The sequence below is a fragment of the Esox lucius genome, chromosome 9, assembly GCF_011004845.1.
Source record: "Esox lucius isolate fEsoLuc1 chromosome 9, fEsoLuc1.pri, whole genome shotgun sequence".
Lineage (NCBI taxonomy): Eukaryota > Metazoa > Chordata > Actinopteri > Esociformes > Esocidae > Esox > Esox lucius.
The window spans coordinates 11,148,075-11,168,382 of record NC_047577.1 but is presented as its reverse complement, the minus strand read 5'-3'; the positions used below and the strand labels follow the sequence as shown (position 1 = coordinate 11,168,382).

The following is a 20,308-nucleotide window of genomic DNA, read 5'->3' as shown; positions in this document are numbered from 1 at the left end:
TGAACGGCGGCGACGCTGACGTGAGGACGACGTCGTCCGATAGCCCGACAGGGTCGGATCCCCAAACCGACTGTCTGACAAACCGTCAGGTTCACCGAACCGCTCCGATGTTGACTAAGTGACACAGTGATAACCACAGCACCCATGCGATGTGCCAGACTCACTGTCGAAGTAGCTGGTGTCCTCCTCTGACTCCAGGTGAGGTATGAACTCCGCCTTCTGCCTCAGCAGACTGTTCCAGTCCAGGTCGGAGAAGAACGAGTGTTGCTTCACCTCGAACGCTCCACCTGGGGGCACGGAGTAATAAAGAAACGTCATCTCTGAGAACGTACGCCTCGGACGGGCGGAATGGCTCCTCCTGGTCACGGCAGTTGGAGCAACACATGAACAAGGGTTGAAGAGTTCATGAATACGACGGAATTCATTCAACACAGCAGTAATATTTTCCGACTGACATGAAGACAGAGACTGCTGGGTGCCAGGGCTGAACGGTTTCTGCTTTCAACAAACAACGCAACATCAATTATTTTCTTTTTCGGCAACTCTTGATTTGGGTTCGATTTGGTTTGGGAGTGTAGTTTATCAGTGAACGATATTTCTGACTCCAGTCCGTCACCAACACTAAACGTTTACAACGCTAAATGTTCACAACCCTGGTTGACGTCACAAAACCTCTACAACACTAAATGTTTACAGCACGGAATGGTTGAAATCACTAAATGTTTACAAGGCTGAATGTTTGACATCACTAAAAGTTGACCTCACTGAATTGTTGACCACTGAACCAATGTTATGGCCAAAGCGCGGAGCGGGTGGTCCCTGCACATTGTGATATACATGATAGTGTAAATACACTGTAAGACACGCAAAAACAAACCCATGGGTAGACCTGTGATGCAGAACTTTCTTTACTGTTCTGAGAAATCTGGGAAGTCACCGTCCCATCAGCCAATCCAGGGCGGTTTGTCTTCAATGTAAAATGAATCGAGGTGATCTTCTCTTTTGCCTCATGGCTCAGCATTTGGAATGTGACAACGGGTGTTTATACAGATCACTAACACTTTGAACGGGAATGTCTGCAGACAGCCCAAGTCAACGGGTCTGGAAGAGACAGCTTTTCTGATATCGGTGTCACGCATCAAAGCCCCAGCTGGTTTTATTGTCTCTGGCTTCAGTTTGAAGTTTAAAGTGATCTTGTTCGCCGGGCTTTTGGCTATAGCAACAGAAAACCTAGGAGGTTTGCTTGGCATCATTTAGTGGGAGATTGCAGAAATATAACACGTTTTCAATACAATTATAACCCTTTGTGTACAATGGTCCGGCAGCCAGACTGCTGCTGGCTCCATGAGCGAGACGATGTGCTAAATTTAGGTCCACAGAGGGCGATATCATTGTCAACCGGGGCTGGCTGAATGCCCAATGGCCACAGCGAATCTAATGAAAAAACAGCCAGTTTGAATGATAACGGGGCAATCGAAACCAACCCGACAGCTGGCTCGGGTTGGCGACACCGAATTTGTGCAGGGAAAATAGTATGAATAAATGCATTTATACGTATTTTGAGATCTTTGAATGGAAAATGTGTCGCCCCCTATTTTGTAATGTAACGTTGGAGAACCGTTGGATGGAAAACAAATGATACTCTCGGCAGTCGCCTTATACCTAGAACATTAAGAACTAGCCGTGCTAAAAAAGTAGCTGACCGTGCCCTCAAGGGTACAAGTGGTTCAATTGGCCATAGCGGCCAGGATGTACCTGTGCCCAGCCTCATCAGAGGGTTGGTCTGTAGCAGGGTGGAGATCAATCCCTGGGCATCCGCGGGCAGGGCCTCGTCTCCATCAGGCCACACGATGTCATCTGTGGGTAAACGGCAGAGCGAATGAACCGCAGGGCTCCGCAAGACGCGCCGGAAACGTAGCCGGCTCCAAACCCACCGGGAAAAAGGCCAACCCAGCCGACTGAGGAACGCTGTCGTGCGTTACTGACCTGTGATGACCTGTCCAAACAGCTCCTCGGGGGTGTCTCCAAAGAAAGGCACGCAGCCCACCAGGAACTCATAGAGGATGATGCCCATGGCCCACCAGTCAACAGGCTTCCCGTAGCCCTGGCGAAGGATCACCTCCGGGGCAATGTACTCTGGTGTGCCACACACCTGGAGGAGAGGGCACCGAGAGAGAGAGAGATTGACTAATCAGTCTCACACGCAATCCTAAGCAGATTTACCATACCAAAAAAGGGAGCTCAGCTTTCTTTTGTTTTCCAGTGGCTGTGAAATGTAAAGAGGAGAAGCAAGTTTGAATAAAACAAATGAACAATCCTGAACGAAGCCTGCTGTGGTCCACCTTAACCCAACAAATCGGACCAGAGATTCTGCGGCATAACCCCTGCACTCCATGCTCTCCCACCGGCCTCTGACAGAAGAGCGAAAGCAGCCTTGTGACCATTTAGTTGATCACACGTCTGTCTCTGACTTGTGAGGGTCTCTCTGTTCAGACGGCAGAGAACCCGGCATATGACCAAAGCACTCTAATGGCACTCAGCGGTCCACAGGCCGACGCGTGAAAGAGCCAGTAGCCCATTTCACATGCGGATAATGTGTGTTCATTACGACCCACCAGATGCCTCGGACTGAGAGACAGAGGGGGAAAACACTGCGGGCCGGACAACATGATTCATTAATTCATGGGCATTTAAATCACAGCATTAACAGCACTGTAATGATGCTAAATAAACAGGGAACAGAAACTCATGCGTTCCGAGAAAGGATCATAACTCAGGCTGTTTGGTGAACATTATTAGTGACTGTGTGCATTTGTTCTTCTTAGGCTAATGGTGTGTTTTGGCAGGGTTATTATTCAGATTCCCAGTGTTTTAATGCTAGATCCCGAACTAAACTAGCAGTTCTCATGGCTATTTTGGCTATCTACAGGGTTTATCGCTTATTGGATGGGACTTTCCCTACCTCTCATTAACTGTTGACACAAATAGGGCTTCATGAATCAATGTGGCCATTGGAGAGACTGGCAAGCCTAACTTCCTGCTCTGTGTTTTTCCAATCAAACCTGTTTGTCCAGGAACTCGCGTGCGTCCTTCTCGATGTGCCCCTCGTACAGGTTTGTGGTGAGACTCATCAGACCCATCTTAGACAGGCCGAAGTCGGTCAGCTTGATGTGACCCATGGATGTGATCAGCAGGCTGGGAGACACAGGACCGACAGGACATCAGGTCTGCGACAGGTCATTACACACGGTATCGACTATGTCTGGATATGGCCCTGAAGAAGGACGAAGTTCGGAAACCGCTGACAGTACACATGGTCCCCCCCAAATTCCTTTGTTATACAAACTTAACTGAGAATTCTTGGAGATTTTGCAAACTCCAAATCTGTAGCCCTTTCTGTCTTGTGGGAATGCAACGTAAGACCTCCTGACCACCAGGGTGGGGGGAGCAGTAAAGTGTTTGACTCACTTGTCCGGCTTGAGGTCGCGGTGCACAATGCCATAGTTGTGGATGTACTCCAGCGCCAACACAGTCTCCGCAAAGTACATCCGGGTCAGTTCCACAGGCAGCGCCCCGATGTTCTTCAGCAGAGTGGCACAGTCGCCCCCTGTAGGAACACAGCGTGCCGGTTGATGTGGGCGAACCCATAGGCTCAGACAGCTGTGACACTGCAGCACTTCAGTGCTTTTCAATCAATGACTGGGGGTTTGCCAGGCCTTTGGGGCAAAGCCTGGCAGTCCTCCTGACAGTCATCACCTGGCAATATCAGATGCCAGGAAGGGAAGTCACAAGGGCAGAAAGTTTCAGAATAAACCCACTCACCTTCTGTGTGTGTTTGTGTTTGCTGTGTTTTGTCTATATGTTGTGTTTTTTGTGAGTTATGTTTTGTGTGTGTTGTGTTTTGTGTGTGTGTGGTGTTTTGTGTGTGTTGTATGTTTGTGATGTGTACTGTATGTGTGTGTGTGTGTGTGTGTGTATGAGGAGGGAACCAGTCCTTACCCTCCACATACTCCATGACCATGCAGAGGTGTCTGCGTGTCTCGAAGGAGCAGAACATGGAGACCACAAAGGGGTTCTCAGCGAAGGTCAGGATGTCTCTCTCTACAAAGGCCTGCTGGATCTGGTTCCTCAGGATCAGGTTCTGCTTGTTGATCTTCTTCATGGCGAAACGCTGACGCGTATCCCCGTGTCGCACCAAGTACACCGCCCTGGAGGAGGATCAGGGTCAGAGGAGGTCTGTTACAATGACGCCAAAACATGGAGGTGAGCAGCCGTTCTATTCCTGGGATACAACTGCGACCTCCAGGTTTATTGGGACCAACTCCTTTTGGCTCTATGCTCAAAAAGTTTGGGTTGAAGTAAAAAAAAATTAAAATAAGATTGTCTAGGAGATTTGATTTGAGGGTATTTGTGTACATGATTACCATTTACAAATAAAAGTGTTTCTGCCTGAACAAATGAAAGGCCTGTTTAATTGGATTTAAACCCGGAGACAGACATGGCCAGTCAAGAACTTTCCATTTTATTTGCCCTGAAAAAAAACTCTGAGTTGCTATGGCAGTATGTTTGGGGTTAGTGTCTTGTTATATGATGAGGTGAGTTCAGAGGCATTGGCTTGTACTTGTAGCTACCGATATGTTTTATAAACTATTCTGCTGTGCTGCCTTTGGCAGTTACATTACTGTTGACCAATGGCAGCTATACAAGACCAAGCCATAACACCTCCTCCACGATATTTCACAGACATTAATGTTAGGTTAGATGTGCAATGCTGTGGATCTTGGCCACATCCTTTTTTCCTACACTTTCTTCTTGCCTTCACTGATGCATGTTCATCTGTATCCCATGTCATATTTTTCCCAAACTCTGCAGGCCCTTTTAGAAAGTGTAACCCGGCCGTCATGTTTCTGAGGCCAAAAAGTGTTTTGCATCAAGTGTGGCCTCTGTAGTTCTGCTGGTGAAGCTTTTTGCAGACAGTAATGGCTGACACATCCGCAGCTACTTCCTGGAGAGTTTTCCTGAGCTGTCTGATATTCTATCTATTATGGCGAGCATTCTGAAGTGAACTACTGTGGAGGTCTTCCCCGGCCTACCTGGCTGTTTGGTGCTGAGCTCACCAATGCCTTCCTTCTTTTTTTCATAATGTTCCAAAGTATTGTTTCTGGGAAGCCTACGGTTTTGGCGTCCCATTTCTGATTTCATTAGCCTCCTTGACTTCTATTGCCATCAACAACAGCAGACTCCAAAGGCAAACGCGAAGCCTGTAATCAAGACTTGATATTGACTTGTATTATGCCTGCCCAAATAATGTGATGGAACACACGTAACTAACCAGAATCACCTATAAGGCCAATTGTCCCAACACGTTGTGGCCTGAAATAGAAGGACCATGTACACAAAGTGTTGTCATTTCTAAATAATAAAGCCAATATGTACACAAATACCCAGAAGTAGAAGAGGATAATCTATACTTTAACCTAATAGCTATTGGTTGACTTCAAATCCAAATCTTTGGAGCACAGAGCCATAAGAAGAAAAAACGTGTATTATGCCAATAATATGCCAATAATGTTAGTTAAGAGACTTGCCCATATGCCCCATTGCTGATCAGCTTGATCGTCTGAAAGTCCCCTTCACATGGGGGTTTCATAGCTTTCATCTTCCCCTAAGAGCACAAGCAGGCAAGCTCAGTCAAACCTAACTAGAAGACGTACAGAGAATATTTTGTATCAAGTCAGCCAGTAGTAAAGTGATGCTCATTAGCCAAAACGGGTCCCTGTTTATTTTGTTCTGTTATGCAGTTGTGTGCTAAGACATCCAATTGTGTACCACATCATGCACTTGTGTACCACATCATCCACTTGTGTACCACATCATCCACTTGTGTACTACGTCATCCATGTTGTATGATGATACAAATCCAATTCATAATATATCACACCAATTTGGTGTGCTTAAGATCATGGTGGTATGGTGGTGTGTCTGTGTGTTCATTTCGCAGGGACTGGAGGGTCCTCACCTCTGTCGAGTCGTCTGTTTCTGGTGTGTGGGGACCTTCGCTATCGTAGTAGTTGTCCATGCTCACAATGTCTGGACCAAAACACGTGATTCAACATTCATTACAGTTTATTTTCTGCTGACGAACAGCATTGTGTTTACACACATTGAGAGATATTTTGACAAAACCGTAAAAGTTAGAACATGTAGAAACACATGTAAAATGTAGCGGCAATGGGAAGATTTCTTTTCCAATATGCCCTGTGGCTATCACCATCCCCAAGTACTTCGCTTTACACAAATCTAGCAGAACAAAATGTTAAGCCTTGACTGATGTCGTCTTTATACTGAACCTGACTTCAATTAAAACCCTGATTGCGGTACCATTACCATTGAAACAAAATGTCTTTGATTTGTTAATCTCTGTGAATAACAGCTAGAGTGCTTGACGGAGAGAGACTGGGACGGAGATAGTGTGAGGAAGGGAGAGATTAGGATCCAACTTGTGTGAATATTTGTGTAGATGTGAACAGAGAAGTGCTAAAACATGGGCTCGCTTGCAAAAAGAAGTGTGAAAGTGAACTGTGACAACCCACTAAAACCAGACTAGTATATTTTTAACCAGACATACAAACAGTTGACAAATTGCACCCAGTCCTGTTCTAAACCTTTTACCTGGTGTAGCATAACAAATAGCTTGTGATGGATTCGCCACTGTGACAAGTATGAATTCAATTAATTGACTTAACCAGAGCCAGAGTTTGGGGGCTGGTGTGTGTTCTGTAAATATGAAGATTAATGACAATGTGTACAGCGCTTAATTAGCGAAGGGAGTTCTCTGTGTATCTCAATACGTTCTTCAGGTCGCCTGGTTCCTGGTCTGGTTGTGCTGTCCTGCCAAGGTCTGCTGTGACAATGACGAGACAAGACAGTATAAACAGATCAGGAATCAGCCTGGTGGATTCCTGCCCACTGATGCTGGCTGAAGAAATGGCAAGATGCTTAGTCTTTCTCATGCCAGAAAGTCTTTGTTTTGTTCCTACGGTTATTTCTGCTGGCTTTTACGGTTAATTACATACAACAAGCCCTCAGGAGGAATGTGGTTGTCAAAATGTGGGTTGAGATATCCCAGCGTACACCACCGAGCTTTCATTTCATCTTGTTTGGCGTCTACAGGTTCGTGATGCACTCAATCTGTCCCTTCACGTTTCTTTTTCCACAGTCTCAACCTCCACTCAGTCATTCCCTGTTGGCTGACTCTGTCTCAGTCCTCGCCCTTCTCCACTTCATTAAAGAGCTCAATGTTTCCTCTCTCCTCCACCCCCCCCCCCCCAGAGGATCCTAGTAGTCCAAACTGTCTCTTTCAGTCCCTCTTTGCTCCCTCTTGCCTTTCTTCTTTCCTTCTCTCCCTACCTCCCTCCCTCCCTCTTTCTTTCTGCTTCCTTTCATCCCTCACCCTCCAGTCCTTAGTTCCTTTCTGAATCTGTCACTACTCTCTGTCCTCCCACCTTCTCCCTCTCCATGAAGTGTGACTGGTCCAATAAACCATGGGAAAAGTCCCCAAAGTGAGTAGATTTTGCCAGGCCCTCTCTTGGCAAATATGCCTTTCACGATAATAATTAATGTTTGGGTTTATGTTAGAAGTAGGCATAGGGGTTATGCATAGGGTTAGAGCTTACTTTTAGGGTTTGGTGTTATAGTTAGGTTTGAGTTTAGTTTTAGTGAACCGGCGTCTTTATGGTATTTGACTGCTCGTCCTCACAAGGAGAGTAACGCCAAAACGTGAGCGCGCCTCACCCTCCAGAGGGTCCCGGGTCAGTCCCAGCTGGCTGATGATGTAACGAGGGATGTCCGTCTTCATCAGGTGTCCCTCCTTGGCGTGGTCCTCCGCGGCCTCCAGCAGGTGGTAGAACTCCTCCGGATTGAACTCCTGCAGAAAGAGGGGGACAATATGGGGTGTGACGCACACAAAGCCCCCCTCGTTGACCGTGCACAGGTCGGTAGGTATTTACAGGGAGGGGGACAGCATAGAGTGTGACACACAGCATCTTCATCTCTTTCCTCTATCCTGGCTGTGTGGTAAAAAAGTGTGGTTAGAAACCAGAGAGCCAAGGGAAGGCTGTTTCCCCGGTTCCCATGTTCCCTGACCTTGGACTCTTGGTGAATCCACACAAATACAGTGAAAAGATCACATTGCTCTGTGCGAACCTCTTTCTCCTGGTCCCCATGTTCCGTGGACTTCTGTGGAGTTCACACAGAGACGCAATATTAGGCTGACTTAAGTGTCGCATTGCATCCTGTTTGGCACTATGCTGCCTCCATCTATGGTGATGTTCTCCTAGCGTGCCACGGACATATCTCCCCGATCAGAGGAGGCTGTGATTACAAGGGCTGATGCCAGTGTATATGCTGACTACGTCTCTCTCTCTCTTCATCCCTCATTCTTATTTTCTCTCTTTTGCCCTGTCCCTCTCTCTCTCTCTCTCTCTCTCTCTCTCTCTCGCTCAGCATATCTCTCCATCAACCCCTCTCCCCATCCCTCCCAGACTATTATAACTGACACGACAAGAACCATCCAGCCTGACCCTGTCGACCTATCCTGCCGGTTGCCCCGGCAACGGGAAGAAGAGACAGGAAACGGCGTGGGGGGGGGGGCGTGACTAGAGAAGATGTCAGGCCATCAATCAGTGTGTGAAATCCAGGGGACATATACTCCCTCCCATGTAAAGCAGATTGCTCCTCATTGACTTACATGTCTGTAGCTAGCGGCACACGTACAAACACCCAACCCTTTCGGAACGGCGACCAAAAACCCCATCTTAACCAAAAACCCCCATAATAACAACATCTTAGCATATCTAAGAGGAGGAATGCATTTCAGGTTAGTACCATACAGTCAAAACAGAACGGGTAGAAATGTTTGAATGCAAATTTCGAATCATAGCCGCCGCCTTATTGGCCTTCGCGTGAGGCGCATCAACAGGCGTAGCTAGCAACTAGTTCTGAGCGATGGTCGAGGGGTGCAGTTACTGCGCCCGAATTGGAGAATTCCCCATCATAACTCAGGGACTATGATTATGGATAGCGGGCGGTGGATTCAGTTACAACAGCACTATGTCGCCATGCTCAACAAGAACAAGTGCCCATTCCACTGCCAACATTTTTACGTTTTAGTCATTTAGCCAAGGCTCTCATCCCGAGTAATTTCCATACATTATTGATTGCATACATTTAGTAACTACAGTACTTTAACATTTCCTATTAGTTCCAGGGGCGCTAAGAGGGGAATAATGAACCAATTGGAAGCTGTGAATGATTAGGTAGTCGTGATGCCTGGAAAAGTAGCCCAGACAACGGGGTTAACAGCCCCACTCTTACAATAAGTCCCATGGGATCTCTAGAGAGCACAGAGAGTCAGACAACCATTTAACATCGCCATCCGAAAGATGGCACCCTGGGGCATTGCGATGAGCGCCCCCTACTGGCTCTGCAACACCACTTCCAGTAGCATCTTGTACCCCATCCAGGGACCGACCAAGACTGACCATGCGCCAGATTTTTCCCTGCGCCGGCTCTGGGATTCAGTCTAGCAACATTTCATGTTACTGGTCAGTTGCTGTTGTTGGTCCTGTAGTTTATGGTTGACACAGCTTGTTGTTCGTAAGCCAATAAGCATTTCTCAAGTTCTCAAAGAACAAGGATGCATTCAACTTGTAATTCCCACCTCCCACACGGTAACAAACGCAGCATTAAGGTGGAAAAATTGAGGCCCAACTGAACAATTCTGTCAAGACCATCTTGCTAGTGTACCGAAACCAAATCTGATCATAATCCCGAAACCTCAGGTCTTTGGGTTTGGTGAACCATTACGCCCCCGGTGCAGTCCATTTCAGCTGGCATTTCACATGGTGTTGGTCCTTGCCTGCAGTGTACGTGGGTGTAGAGCTCACGGCGTTCCGTTAGGAAAACATCCTTGTGACTCTCTCCCTCTACAAAGGATGCAGTATCCAAAGGAACATGTTCCGTTTTTCTCTTGTTTCAGGTATATTTAGCTGTGAGGTCAGTTGACTTGGAATAAGCTGGCCATTCGTGGACCCTGATTAATGGGTACTTGGACAGAGAGGAGGATGTTAGTGATAGAGGATGATAGTGACCGTGGGTGATAGTGACAGAGGATGATAGTGATAGTGGGTGATAGTGATAAAGTATGATAGTGATAGTGAGTGATAGTGATAAAGCGTGATAGTGATAAAGGATGATAGTGATAGTGAGTGATAGTGATAAAGGATGATTGTGATACTGGGTGATAGTGATAAAGCGTGATAGTGAAAAAGGATGATAGCGATAAAGGATGATAGCGGAGATAGGAATTGTGATGGAACTTACTAGACATTCCAGGAGCCTGGCGGGACGGGAAATTATGATGAAAAGCTTTTTGACCAGCTCAGTGACGAAGGTCAACTCGGAACTCTCGGAACGCTCATAGGCCTGAGAGTGAAAGAAAGAGAGAGAGAGAGATATGAATCAGATTGTCTTCTTTATTTTATCACTTCTAACTGGCTGTTAGCAGTGTCCTTTCATTTATGGCTGAGCAACATTTCAAAATGCAATCAGAGACAAAACCCTGTCTTAAAGTATCCAGAGGTCCCGGCTGTGGGAAGATGTTTTAAGTTGGGGGTGCTGGAGTAAAAATAAATCCCCTCTGTGGCATGCGGTTTAGCAGGAATGTTTGATTAATCAGGGAATAATCTTGTAGAGTCTGGCAGTTTGTTTTATTTCAATAGCAGAATGGTCATAGTTACATTAAAACTGAAATGTATATAAAAGAACATGAACTTGAAGGCAAGCAATGGCTTAGTTCAATGTTGTTAAATAAAGATAAAATAAAATGATACAAATAAAATGGACAGTCATACAATAATGGTGCAATCTGTCTGACCGGGGCTTTGAAGAGGATCCCCAAGGCCCTCTGGTTTTTGGATTAACTGAATAGTTTTTTTAAATCTCCCATTTTGAGCTGGATGTGTAATATGTTGTATAGGGAGGGAAAAGGTATTTGATCCCCTGTTGAATTTGTACGTTTGCCCACTGACAAAGAAATTATCAGTCTCTCATTTTAATGGTAGGTTTATTTGAACAGTGAGAGAAATCCAGAAAAAACGCATGTCAAAAAAGTTATAATTTGATTTGAATTTAATGAGTGAAATAAGTATTTGATCCCCTCTCAATCAGAGTGATTTCTGGCTCCCAGGTGTCTTATATACAGGTAACGAGCTGAGATTAGGAGCACACTGTTAAAGGGAGTGCTCCTAATCTCAGCTTGTTACCTGTATAAAAGAAATCTGTCCACAGAAGCAATCAATCAGATTCCAAATGCTCCACCATGGCCAAGACCAAAGAGCTGTCCAAGGATGTCAAGGACAAGCTCTTTGGCATCAACTCGCCGTGATTAGAGGAGGAATGCTGCTTATGACTCCAAGAACACCATCCCAACCGTCAAACATGGAGGTGGAAACATTATGATTTGGGGGTGTTTTTCTGCTAAGGGGACAGGACAACTTCACCGCATCAAAGGGACGATGGACGGGGCCATGTACCGTCAAATCTTGGGTGAGAACATCCTTCCCTCAGCCAGGGCATTGAAAATGGGTCGTGGATGGATATTCCAAAATGACAATGACCCCAAACACACAGCCAAGGCAGCAAGAGTGGCTCAAGAAGAAGCACATTAAGGTCCTGGAGTGGCCTAGCCAGTCTCCAGACCTTAATCCCATAGAAAATCTGTGGAGGGAGCTGAAGGTTCGAGTTGCCAAACGTCAGCCTCGAAACCTTAATGACTTGGAGAAGATCTGCAAAGAAAAGTGGGACAAAATCCCTCCTGAGATGTGTGCAAACCTGGTGGCCAACTACAAGAAACATCTGACCTCTGTGATTGACAACAAGGGTTTTGCCACCAAGTACTAGGTCATGTTTTGCAGAGGGGTCAAATAATTATTTCACTCATTAAAATGCGAATCAATTTATAACATTGTTGACATGCGTTTTTCAGGATTCTTTTTAAAATGATAGACTGATAATTTCTTTATCAGTGGGCAAACTTTCAAAATCAGCAGGGGATTCCCTCACTGCATAGATGTGCAGAATCCCTCATACCTGATCCGTGGAATTACAGGTTTGAAAGCCGGCAGTTTTCATAATGATGCACGAACTGACAGATACATGACACATGACACAATTCCTGGGGACCCTTTTTGGCACGATGGCAACAGTTTTACAACCAGTGGCCAAAAAATAAATTACAGAAAGCACTTTTAAGTAACGCACTACATTGAGAATAGGGTCCCTTCTGCCCATAGAGCTCTGGTCTTAAATAGTGCACAACACAGAGGATAGGATGCTATTTGGCATGCAACCCCGGGCTTACATCATTGAGCATCTTCTCCAGCTTTTCCTGCAGCTCAAAGAAGTACACGGTTGTGATGAGTCCGTCCCGGGATTTGGTCAGGCAATCCCTGGACAGCTCTGCTATCTGGTGGTGGATGAAGCTGAGGACCCCGTCGGCCAGTGGAAGCACGCTCTCCGGGGCGAAGTTCTGGATGAACTCCGACAGGCGCTCCTCCATCTGGGCGGTGGCCTGAGGAAGGTCAAAGGTCACAGGGGCAACTAGTTTTACGTCTGCATCCACCGGCAGAGTTGCCCAGGATGGGCTACAGTCAGGACAGGGTCTGTGTGTTTGTGACGGTGAATGTGTGTTTATGTATGTGTGTGTGTGTGTGTGTGTGTATACTGACCTTGGGAAAGCGCTCCTTGTAGACGTGGTTCATCATTACTATCTCATTGTCATAGCAAGACGGTGAACGTCCCGGGCTTAGAGGAGAGAGAATGACACGGAGGAAGACGGAGATTGAGTGCAGCAGAAACAAAAAGCGGGAGAAAAAAAGAAGAGAACGAAAGAGAGACGGAAACACTAAGTGAAATTGTAGCATAATGAGAAATGTCTGTTGAGGAGGAGTGGAAGGGTTTTCGATGAAGCGGTGCGTCTGGCCCCACCAAGTCTCCAACAGACCCTTGGTGATGTTAATTAGGGGTCCTGCATAGCATTGGCTTCTCTAAAGATCTGGAACACCAGGTGTTGGCCATCAGCCCCACCTTCCTGAGCTCACCTGTGAAACTCTGAGTGAACATTTATCTGTCCTGTTTGGATTTTCCCTGTTCTCCATAACTTCACAAGAACACTGTAGAAATAATTGTCCTTGTTGCATGTCAGACAGACAACAACTGGCAACAACGCCCCATCCATTTGATCATTTTGCATTGATTAAGTGGGACAGTTCCTGTCCTTTGTGTTCATTGTGTTTGCCAAGGTAAAGTAATGCTAGTGACTATTTGAGGGAGTGTTTTAGATATGTCTGATTTTAGGATGAATAGCCATGTTTCCAAAAAGTTATTTGAGTTGTCCTCATTAAAGAGACCTCCCGACACGTTGTGTTGTAGTCATATTTAGGAGTTTGTCATCATTAAAGAGACCTCCCGACACGTTGTGTTGTAGTCATATTTAGGAGTTTGTCATCATTAAAGAGACCTCCCAACACGTTGTGTTAACGATAGACTCCTGAATATGAGTCTATATTTAACAGAAGCTCCTAGCACACCTTCCTGCTATAGTGTCTTAATAGTTATGGTATAATTAGTAGGCTGTTAGGGAGGACGTTGAAACGTGTTGGTATGTAACTACATTATGTATTGTAACTTTATTACTTGATTGGAATAAATTGGATTACTTTGGAATATAGATTACTACGGCATTCCTCGTTCATCTCCATAGTCAAGCTGGTAGGGCTACTGGTAATTACACACACATAAGTAAGTCTAAGTGACCCTGAGTAAGTCTTGGTGACCCTGAGTCCTACAATTCTTGAAGCAGTTTGGTTAGGCTCAGGAACATATGACCTTCGAGTCATCCCTGAGTCATGGGCATACTAACTTTCTGTTAGACCCAGGAACACATGACATTCTAGTCATCCCTGAGTAGTTTGGCATATTAACTTTCGGTTAGACCAGGGAACACATGCCATTTTACTGTATGGTTGATGTTAAACGACCTACACCTTATGGGCGCTTATGATAACTGATATAGGCACATACACACATGTTAATCCAAGTGACCAGACTGATCATCACCGAGTTCCGGGTTGCTACATCGTCCCTTGTTGTTTGACTTGTGACGAAAGATTAGCTACTTTTTCTAAGAACTTCCAGCATATTATGGTCATTTATGATTGCATATGTTTTACAAACAATATGGAGTGAGATTATATATATATATATATATATATATATATATATATATATTTTACATATCACTAAGGTTACGTTGTCTTGCATTCATTTCCCTAGCCGTCCCCCATTAACCTTCTAAGTGGTAAACCTTTCCAACCACACTCCCATTTACACCTCACTACAAAATAGCCAATGAGAGTTTGAGACAGAGAGACAAATAGACAGTGGACAACTGACAAGAATGAGAGAGACAATCAATTATTAATAGCAGACATGATTTACATGAACCCGGTGAGTGTGTGTGTGTCTCTGGCCTATGTGTGTGTGTGTGTGTGTGTGCATGGGTGTGTGTGTGTGTGTGTGCATGGGTGTGTGTGTGTGTGTGCGTGTGTGAGCAATGTGGACCCTTCAGTCTATTCAATTATGTAAATCCACAAATCAGAGGCAGTACTCTCTATCTAACTCTATAATCAACCAATCAGACTCCATATTTTGTAATGGACATCTCCTCGGGAGCCCTCTTTAATCAAGGAGTACCGTGTTACCCACGCTGGGGAGACACTTCAGTGAATCAAGAGTGCAGACCGACAAAGCCCAAGCTACCCTAACACCCGGTACTAATACTCAACCAGGTAGCGTCTCAGAGTAGTATGGGCCTCTGGGTTTGAATGCCAGAAGGGCAGACTTTGTACTTTAGGGCTACTTTATTGTTTGCACTGATACCACTGGTGAGACACACAGATCTGGTGAAATGGTAGTACTCCCGACCCAGAACCATGACCTCTGTAACCTGAGGCTGGAATTATCTCCGACCCTGAACCATGACCTCCCTGAACTGAGGCTGGTAGTATTCCCCACCATGTACCTGGACCTCTCTGAACTGAGGCTGGTAGTATCCCCCACCCTGAACCTTGACCTCTCTGACCTGAGGCTGGTAGTACCCCCGACCAAGAACCAAGACCTCTGTAACCTGAGGCTGGTAGTATCCCCCACCCTGAACCATGACCTCTCCGACCTGTGGCTGGTAGTATCCCTGACTCTGAACCATGACCTCTCTGACCTGAGGCTGGTAGTAGCCCCCACCCTGAACCATGACCTCTCTGACCTGAGGCTGGTAGTATCCCCCACCTTGAACCATGACCTCTCGGATCGGAGGCTGGTAGTATCCCCCACCCTGAACCATGACCTCTCGGACCTGAGGCTGGTAGTATCCCCGACCCTGAACCATGAGCTCTCTCACCTGAGACTGCGGGAGCGGGGGCGCACATGTGGTGAGCGACGGCCGCCATCGTCGTCGGTGATGCTCTCGGTGCTGCCGAAGTGCTTGGAAAGGAAGTGCAGCTCGTCCATGGTAGGCTGGAAGGGCAGCTGGTGCAGTCGTTCCTGTGACGAGGAGGAGGACTGGAAGAGTGGAATGAGAGGAGTGGTACGGGAGGAGAGGAGGCGTGTGGAGGAGGCGGGGAGAGAGAGACGGAGAGGAATGAGAAATGGCCACGTACAGTAACCACAGCAACAGAAACATCTCTTCAGCACGAAAAAATCTCAGCCAAACGGCACAATGTGTTTCACAAAACAAAGATGGAGCAGTGAAACAGTGGGCTCAGGCAGTATGCAACACACTATCTGTCCTGGGATATTTAGGTTTTTAATACCCTCATTACTATTGTATCATCGTGTGTTTTTATTTAGTTTTACATGTGCATATTTGGAGCGCCCCTTAGTAATGTAATAATATGGAAAAATTTGTAAAGAGTTCATAAAGAGGTTAAAGGAACTTTGTTAATGACATATTTAACCATTCGAAAGTCATTACAAACCATTTATAAACTATTACGTATTTGCATGATGAGATATAAAGGATTGTCTTACAAGCATGTATAGTTGTTAACAGACTATAATAATCATTAATTCATAGTTAATAACTTGAGGTAAATTTTGGCTCATTAATCAGAGGTAAATATTGGCTCTATTTGGAGATAAATAATGCCTCACTTTTTAGATGTAAACACTGGCTCACTATTTGGAGGTAAATAATGGCTCATTATTTGGAGGTAAATATAGGCTCACCATTTAATTAATACACAGCAATAGATATTCAAAAACACATCATGAGGATCAAGTTGTTGATCCTTCAAAACATTCTCTAGGCCAATATTAGACGATGTACCCATTTTAACGCTTTTATCAGTAATTGCACCCCTGCATTGAAACTCCACATGACATCCCCACATTCGAATGGCTCGCCTGAAACACAGTGTGCTTCTTTCAATATCACCACAAGAGAAACCTCAGCGGGTGATTCATTTGGTTTAATTTGCCGGTTATGTATGTGAATGGCTGAATTAAAAAGGGGACTAGGCACAATAGAAGAGCTTTGGATCCGTTCTCTGTACAATGTGGAGCTTGTGTTCCTACCCTCTGCCATTGCCTTTTGCTCACTGAGGCCCAGGCATTTACACACCAATGTTTGTTTTTCCATCCTTTTGGGGACCGAGGATGAAAAATCAAGAAATCCATGTCAGCCATCCCCAGGTCCTAAACCTAAGCCAGCGGTCTCCTTTGGTCCAGTGATCTAAGCCTCTGCCTCTGGTGCACAGATACTGCCACAGCGTGGGTTTGAGTACGGCCTGTTGCTATTCCAGAAAAAACCTGTTACCACCTTTCAGTTTGATGAAACATAAAAAGCATGAAAGATTAAAACGAACTCTTATCCTGAACCTGTAATAACTCAAACTAATCCCAGTACTAAAACTATGCTATCAATTGTAACAACTAAGCAGGAAATCACGTTTCCTAGTAGAGACAGCTCAAAGGACCTTTTTGGGACAGATTATTTTAGTTTTGTTGGGGGGGGGGGGGGGGGCATCTCATCCCAAAATATCAACCTGGAACACACACACACACAGACACACAACTTTAGGTCATGATGCTCTTCTATTGTTTATATGTTCATTAGCGTGCTTTCATTACCATTCTATAAATGCTAACAGCATCTATCGAAAATCGGTAGTTCCCCAAATTTAGGCTGTACGCCACTGTACCGTAAACATTACGATGAAAGGACGTTGGGGTATGAAAATGTAGGCACCAGACAACCTTAGCAGAGAGAGCTGGAGACTGCGAGGCGCCGAGACTGAGCGCTCAACCGTTAATAATCCTGAAATTGTGCAGCTACATCTAAGATACATTGCGTTGTTTCCAGAGCTTCAAAACGGCTGCACAAATGTCAATATAACAAAACAAAACAGTGATAGAGCGCGTAGGAGGGAGGGAGAACAGGGTGTGATGGAAGGCGAGATAACAGCTCCAGTACTCGAGGCAGCGAGGGGAAAACGAACAAAAATTGGATTCCGACAGGCTAACGTGGCCATCGACCCCCCAGGGGTTCTACACTATAGACCCCACCCCCCCACCACCACCACCGTTAAACAAAATATTTTTTCTGTTATAGGGCCACAGGAAAAACCAGGCTGGATCAATGAAGGGCTTTAATGAACTTGTCTTCCTCAGGGACTGGGGAGCTGGTGTGTGTGTGTGTTCGTGTGTGTGTGTGTGTTCGTGTGTGTGTGTGTGTTCGTGTGTGTGTGTGTGTTCGTGTGTGTGTGTGTGTGTGTTCGTGTGTGTGTGTGTGTGTGTTCGTGTGTGTGTGTGTGTTCGTGTGTGTGTGTGTGGGAGAGGGTTCATTGCAGCCACTGACTCTTTTCTGGTAACAATCCAAACCACTTCTAAATGCTAACTGCACAGTCAACAGTGTCAATTAAAAACAGGGGGAGATGAGAGGAAAAGATGGAAAGAGGGGAGGAGAGAGGGATAAACAGACAGAGACAGCAGTATAATGGAGCTTTCAAAATGTCCTACACATTTCTTCTTCCTATTTTACTTCATCATTGACTATGCCTTCTCTCTCTTTATCTCTCCTGCTCTCTTTTTCATGCTAGGTGTGTGAGTGTGTTGGAGGTGCTATTTGTTGTGGGGCCTTCTCGGTTTTCTTTTTTTAGGCTATCACCTTGTTTTTGCATGGTTTCCAGATCTTTCCTTTTTTCTTTTCCTGAAAACCCAGGTCTGCGTCACTCCTTTCCACCTGGTTAGGTTTTTTTTTTTTTTAAGGGGAACGGGGGGAGGGTTGTTTGGGTTTGTGCGGCGGGTCATACACTTTTTTGTCTCTCAGACACGCCTTCGGGTGTGTCCAAGTGGGTGGAGTTAGAGTTGAGGAGGTGCCGCTTTGCCATTTGGCGAATGGACAGGTGCTGAACACATTCACTCTTCATCTGGGATGAACAAAGCAGTAGTCGTGTTCGATAAGAAGGCGAGTTTTGTCGCTAGGTTAATTGTTAGCTGTTTTTAAACTACGCTATTGACCAGAAGTTTCCATGCCCTCGCGTGATGGAGGTCTCTGATTCCTGGTGTTGTGGTTCTGAAGCCCTGGCGGCTGTTGATGGTCTCGGGGGAGGATTCCTTTGGTTTCTCGTCATTCTGTGACATTCCTGTAAGGGCGCTTCGACGTTAGCAGGCATCAGGACCCTGGAAGACTTGCGACGACCTGGGGGGTGGAGGGCGGAAAACCCCTCATGAACCTGCGCCGTAGTCTGGGTCTTCCTTCACCACGGCTGCTGGAGGGGTTCATAACGGAGGTCCAGAACCGCCGGAACCAGCTGGAGGGGTTCATAACGGAGGTCCAGAACCGCCGGAACCAGCTGGAGGGGTTCATAACGGCGGTCCAGAACCGCCGGAACCAGCTGGAGGGGTTCATAACGGCGGTCCAGAACCGCCGGAACCAGCTGGAGGGGTTCATAACGGCGGTCCAGAAATGCCGGAACCAGCGAGGACGGGCATCGGGAGTGCACGAGGGGAGGAGCCACTGTGGCTTCCAACGCTGCAGATGACAGGCGGAGTGGCGGGAGGTTCAGGAGGCACACCTGGGGGGAGTTTGCGGAGGTGTGGAGTGAGGCGTTACACACCATCTGTGTAAATGTCAGGCACTAAGCGAGCTAGCGGGTGTCAGAGGTCACCAGTTACAAGGGGTTCTGGGGTCCGACAGTATGGCTGGTACAGGCGGGTGGTGCCGTACAAACGTCCAGTGTCTTAAAAGTCACGGGGTCTCCAGTGGAGGATTCCTCATGGGGCTCTGGCCTCCAGGTGAATTCTCCTTTCGAACACACATTCCCAGATCGATGCTGTCAAGGTCCTAGTCAGATGACGTGTGTGTGAAGTTGGGGGTGTTTTCTTGTCTGGAACAGGGTACTCCGGCCAGGGGAGGGGAATGTGTGTTGTTGAATGTTTTGTTTGCCCAAGCTAAACTGTCAGTGTGGTTAACTTGGAGGAACTAGTCGGGGGGGTCGTGGGGGGGGGGGGGCAATGCAGCCCGTGTTATTGTTTAGGGGTACAGTCTCTATGTGCCGTAGGGTTGAGTTTGAGTCGTGGAATTGTTTCAGGAGGTTTGAGGATCTGGGGGGAGGGGGGGGGCATTGTTGTAATGTACCGTGCAGTTTTTATGGGGTTGGGGTGTGTGTATTGGGGGTGGTGGGTGGGTTGTTTCTTAGTGTGACAAGAATGTCAAATTGAAGACTCTCTCATTCTCTCATACACTTTCTCCCTGTCTCTCTCATCTCCTCTCCCTGTCTTCTCTCTCCCCCACACCTCCTCTCCCCTCTTCATCTCTCCTGGTACGGGTGTCCTGCCTCAGCTAATCAAGCATGTAATGGTCCATGTAAGAGGGGAAGTCTAAAACCCGCTGTCTGCGGACGAGGACGAGGAGGAACAGTACAGGAGGGGGGAGAGAGAGGGATGAGGAGAACAGGAGAGGGAGCGCCTGTCTTCAATCACGTCAACGGCACTGCAGAGTTGAAGGTTGGTAAAAGCAAGTGATGGATGAACAGTTTTGGTGACGGAGGGAGAGACCATGACAGGGAGACGGACTAACGAGCGATAGGAGGAGGCGACAGAGCTGACTGAGGAGGGGACAGGGAGACGGACTAACGAGCGATAGGAGGAGGCGACAGAGCTGACTGAGGAGGGGACAGGTAGACGGACT

General features: G+C 46.5%; 1 protein-coding gene across 4 annotated transcripts in view; it reads right to left on the bottom strand.

The window, feature by feature from the left end:
• LOC105012133 (microtubule-associated serine/threonine-protein kinase 1) overlaps window positions 1-20,308 on the bottom strand; it is a 73,802-nt gene that overhangs the window by 12,660 nt on the left and 40,834 nt on the right. For all 4 annotated transcript variants that reach the window (XM_010872771.4, XM_010872772.4, XM_010872773.4 and 1 more), the window contains 13 exons: window positions 15,518-15,678; window positions 12,789-12,864; window positions 12,422-12,631; window positions 10,384-10,485; window positions 7,795-7,927; window positions 6,020-6,090; window positions 5,589-5,665; window positions 4,000-4,208; window positions 3,469-3,607; window positions 3,063-3,195; window positions 1,987-2,152; window positions 1,756-1,857; window positions 165-287 (listed from right to left, as the gene is read on the bottom strand). In XM_010872771.4, the coding sequence (XP_010871073.2) occupies window positions 165-287; window positions 1,756-1,857; window positions 1,987-2,152; window positions 3,063-3,195; window positions 3,469-3,607; window positions 4,000-4,208; window positions 5,589-5,665; window positions 6,020-6,090; window positions 7,795-7,927; window positions 10,384-10,485; window positions 12,422-12,631; window positions 12,789-12,864; window positions 15,518-15,678 (1,702 nt within the window). The remainder of the gene's footprint in view (window positions 1-164; window positions 288-1,755; window positions 1,858-1,986; window positions 2,153-3,062; window positions 3,196-3,468; window positions 3,608-3,999; window positions 4,209-5,588; window positions 5,666-6,019; window positions 6,091-7,794; window positions 7,928-10,383; window positions 10,486-12,421; window positions 12,632-12,788; window positions 12,865-15,517; window positions 15,679-20,308) is intronic.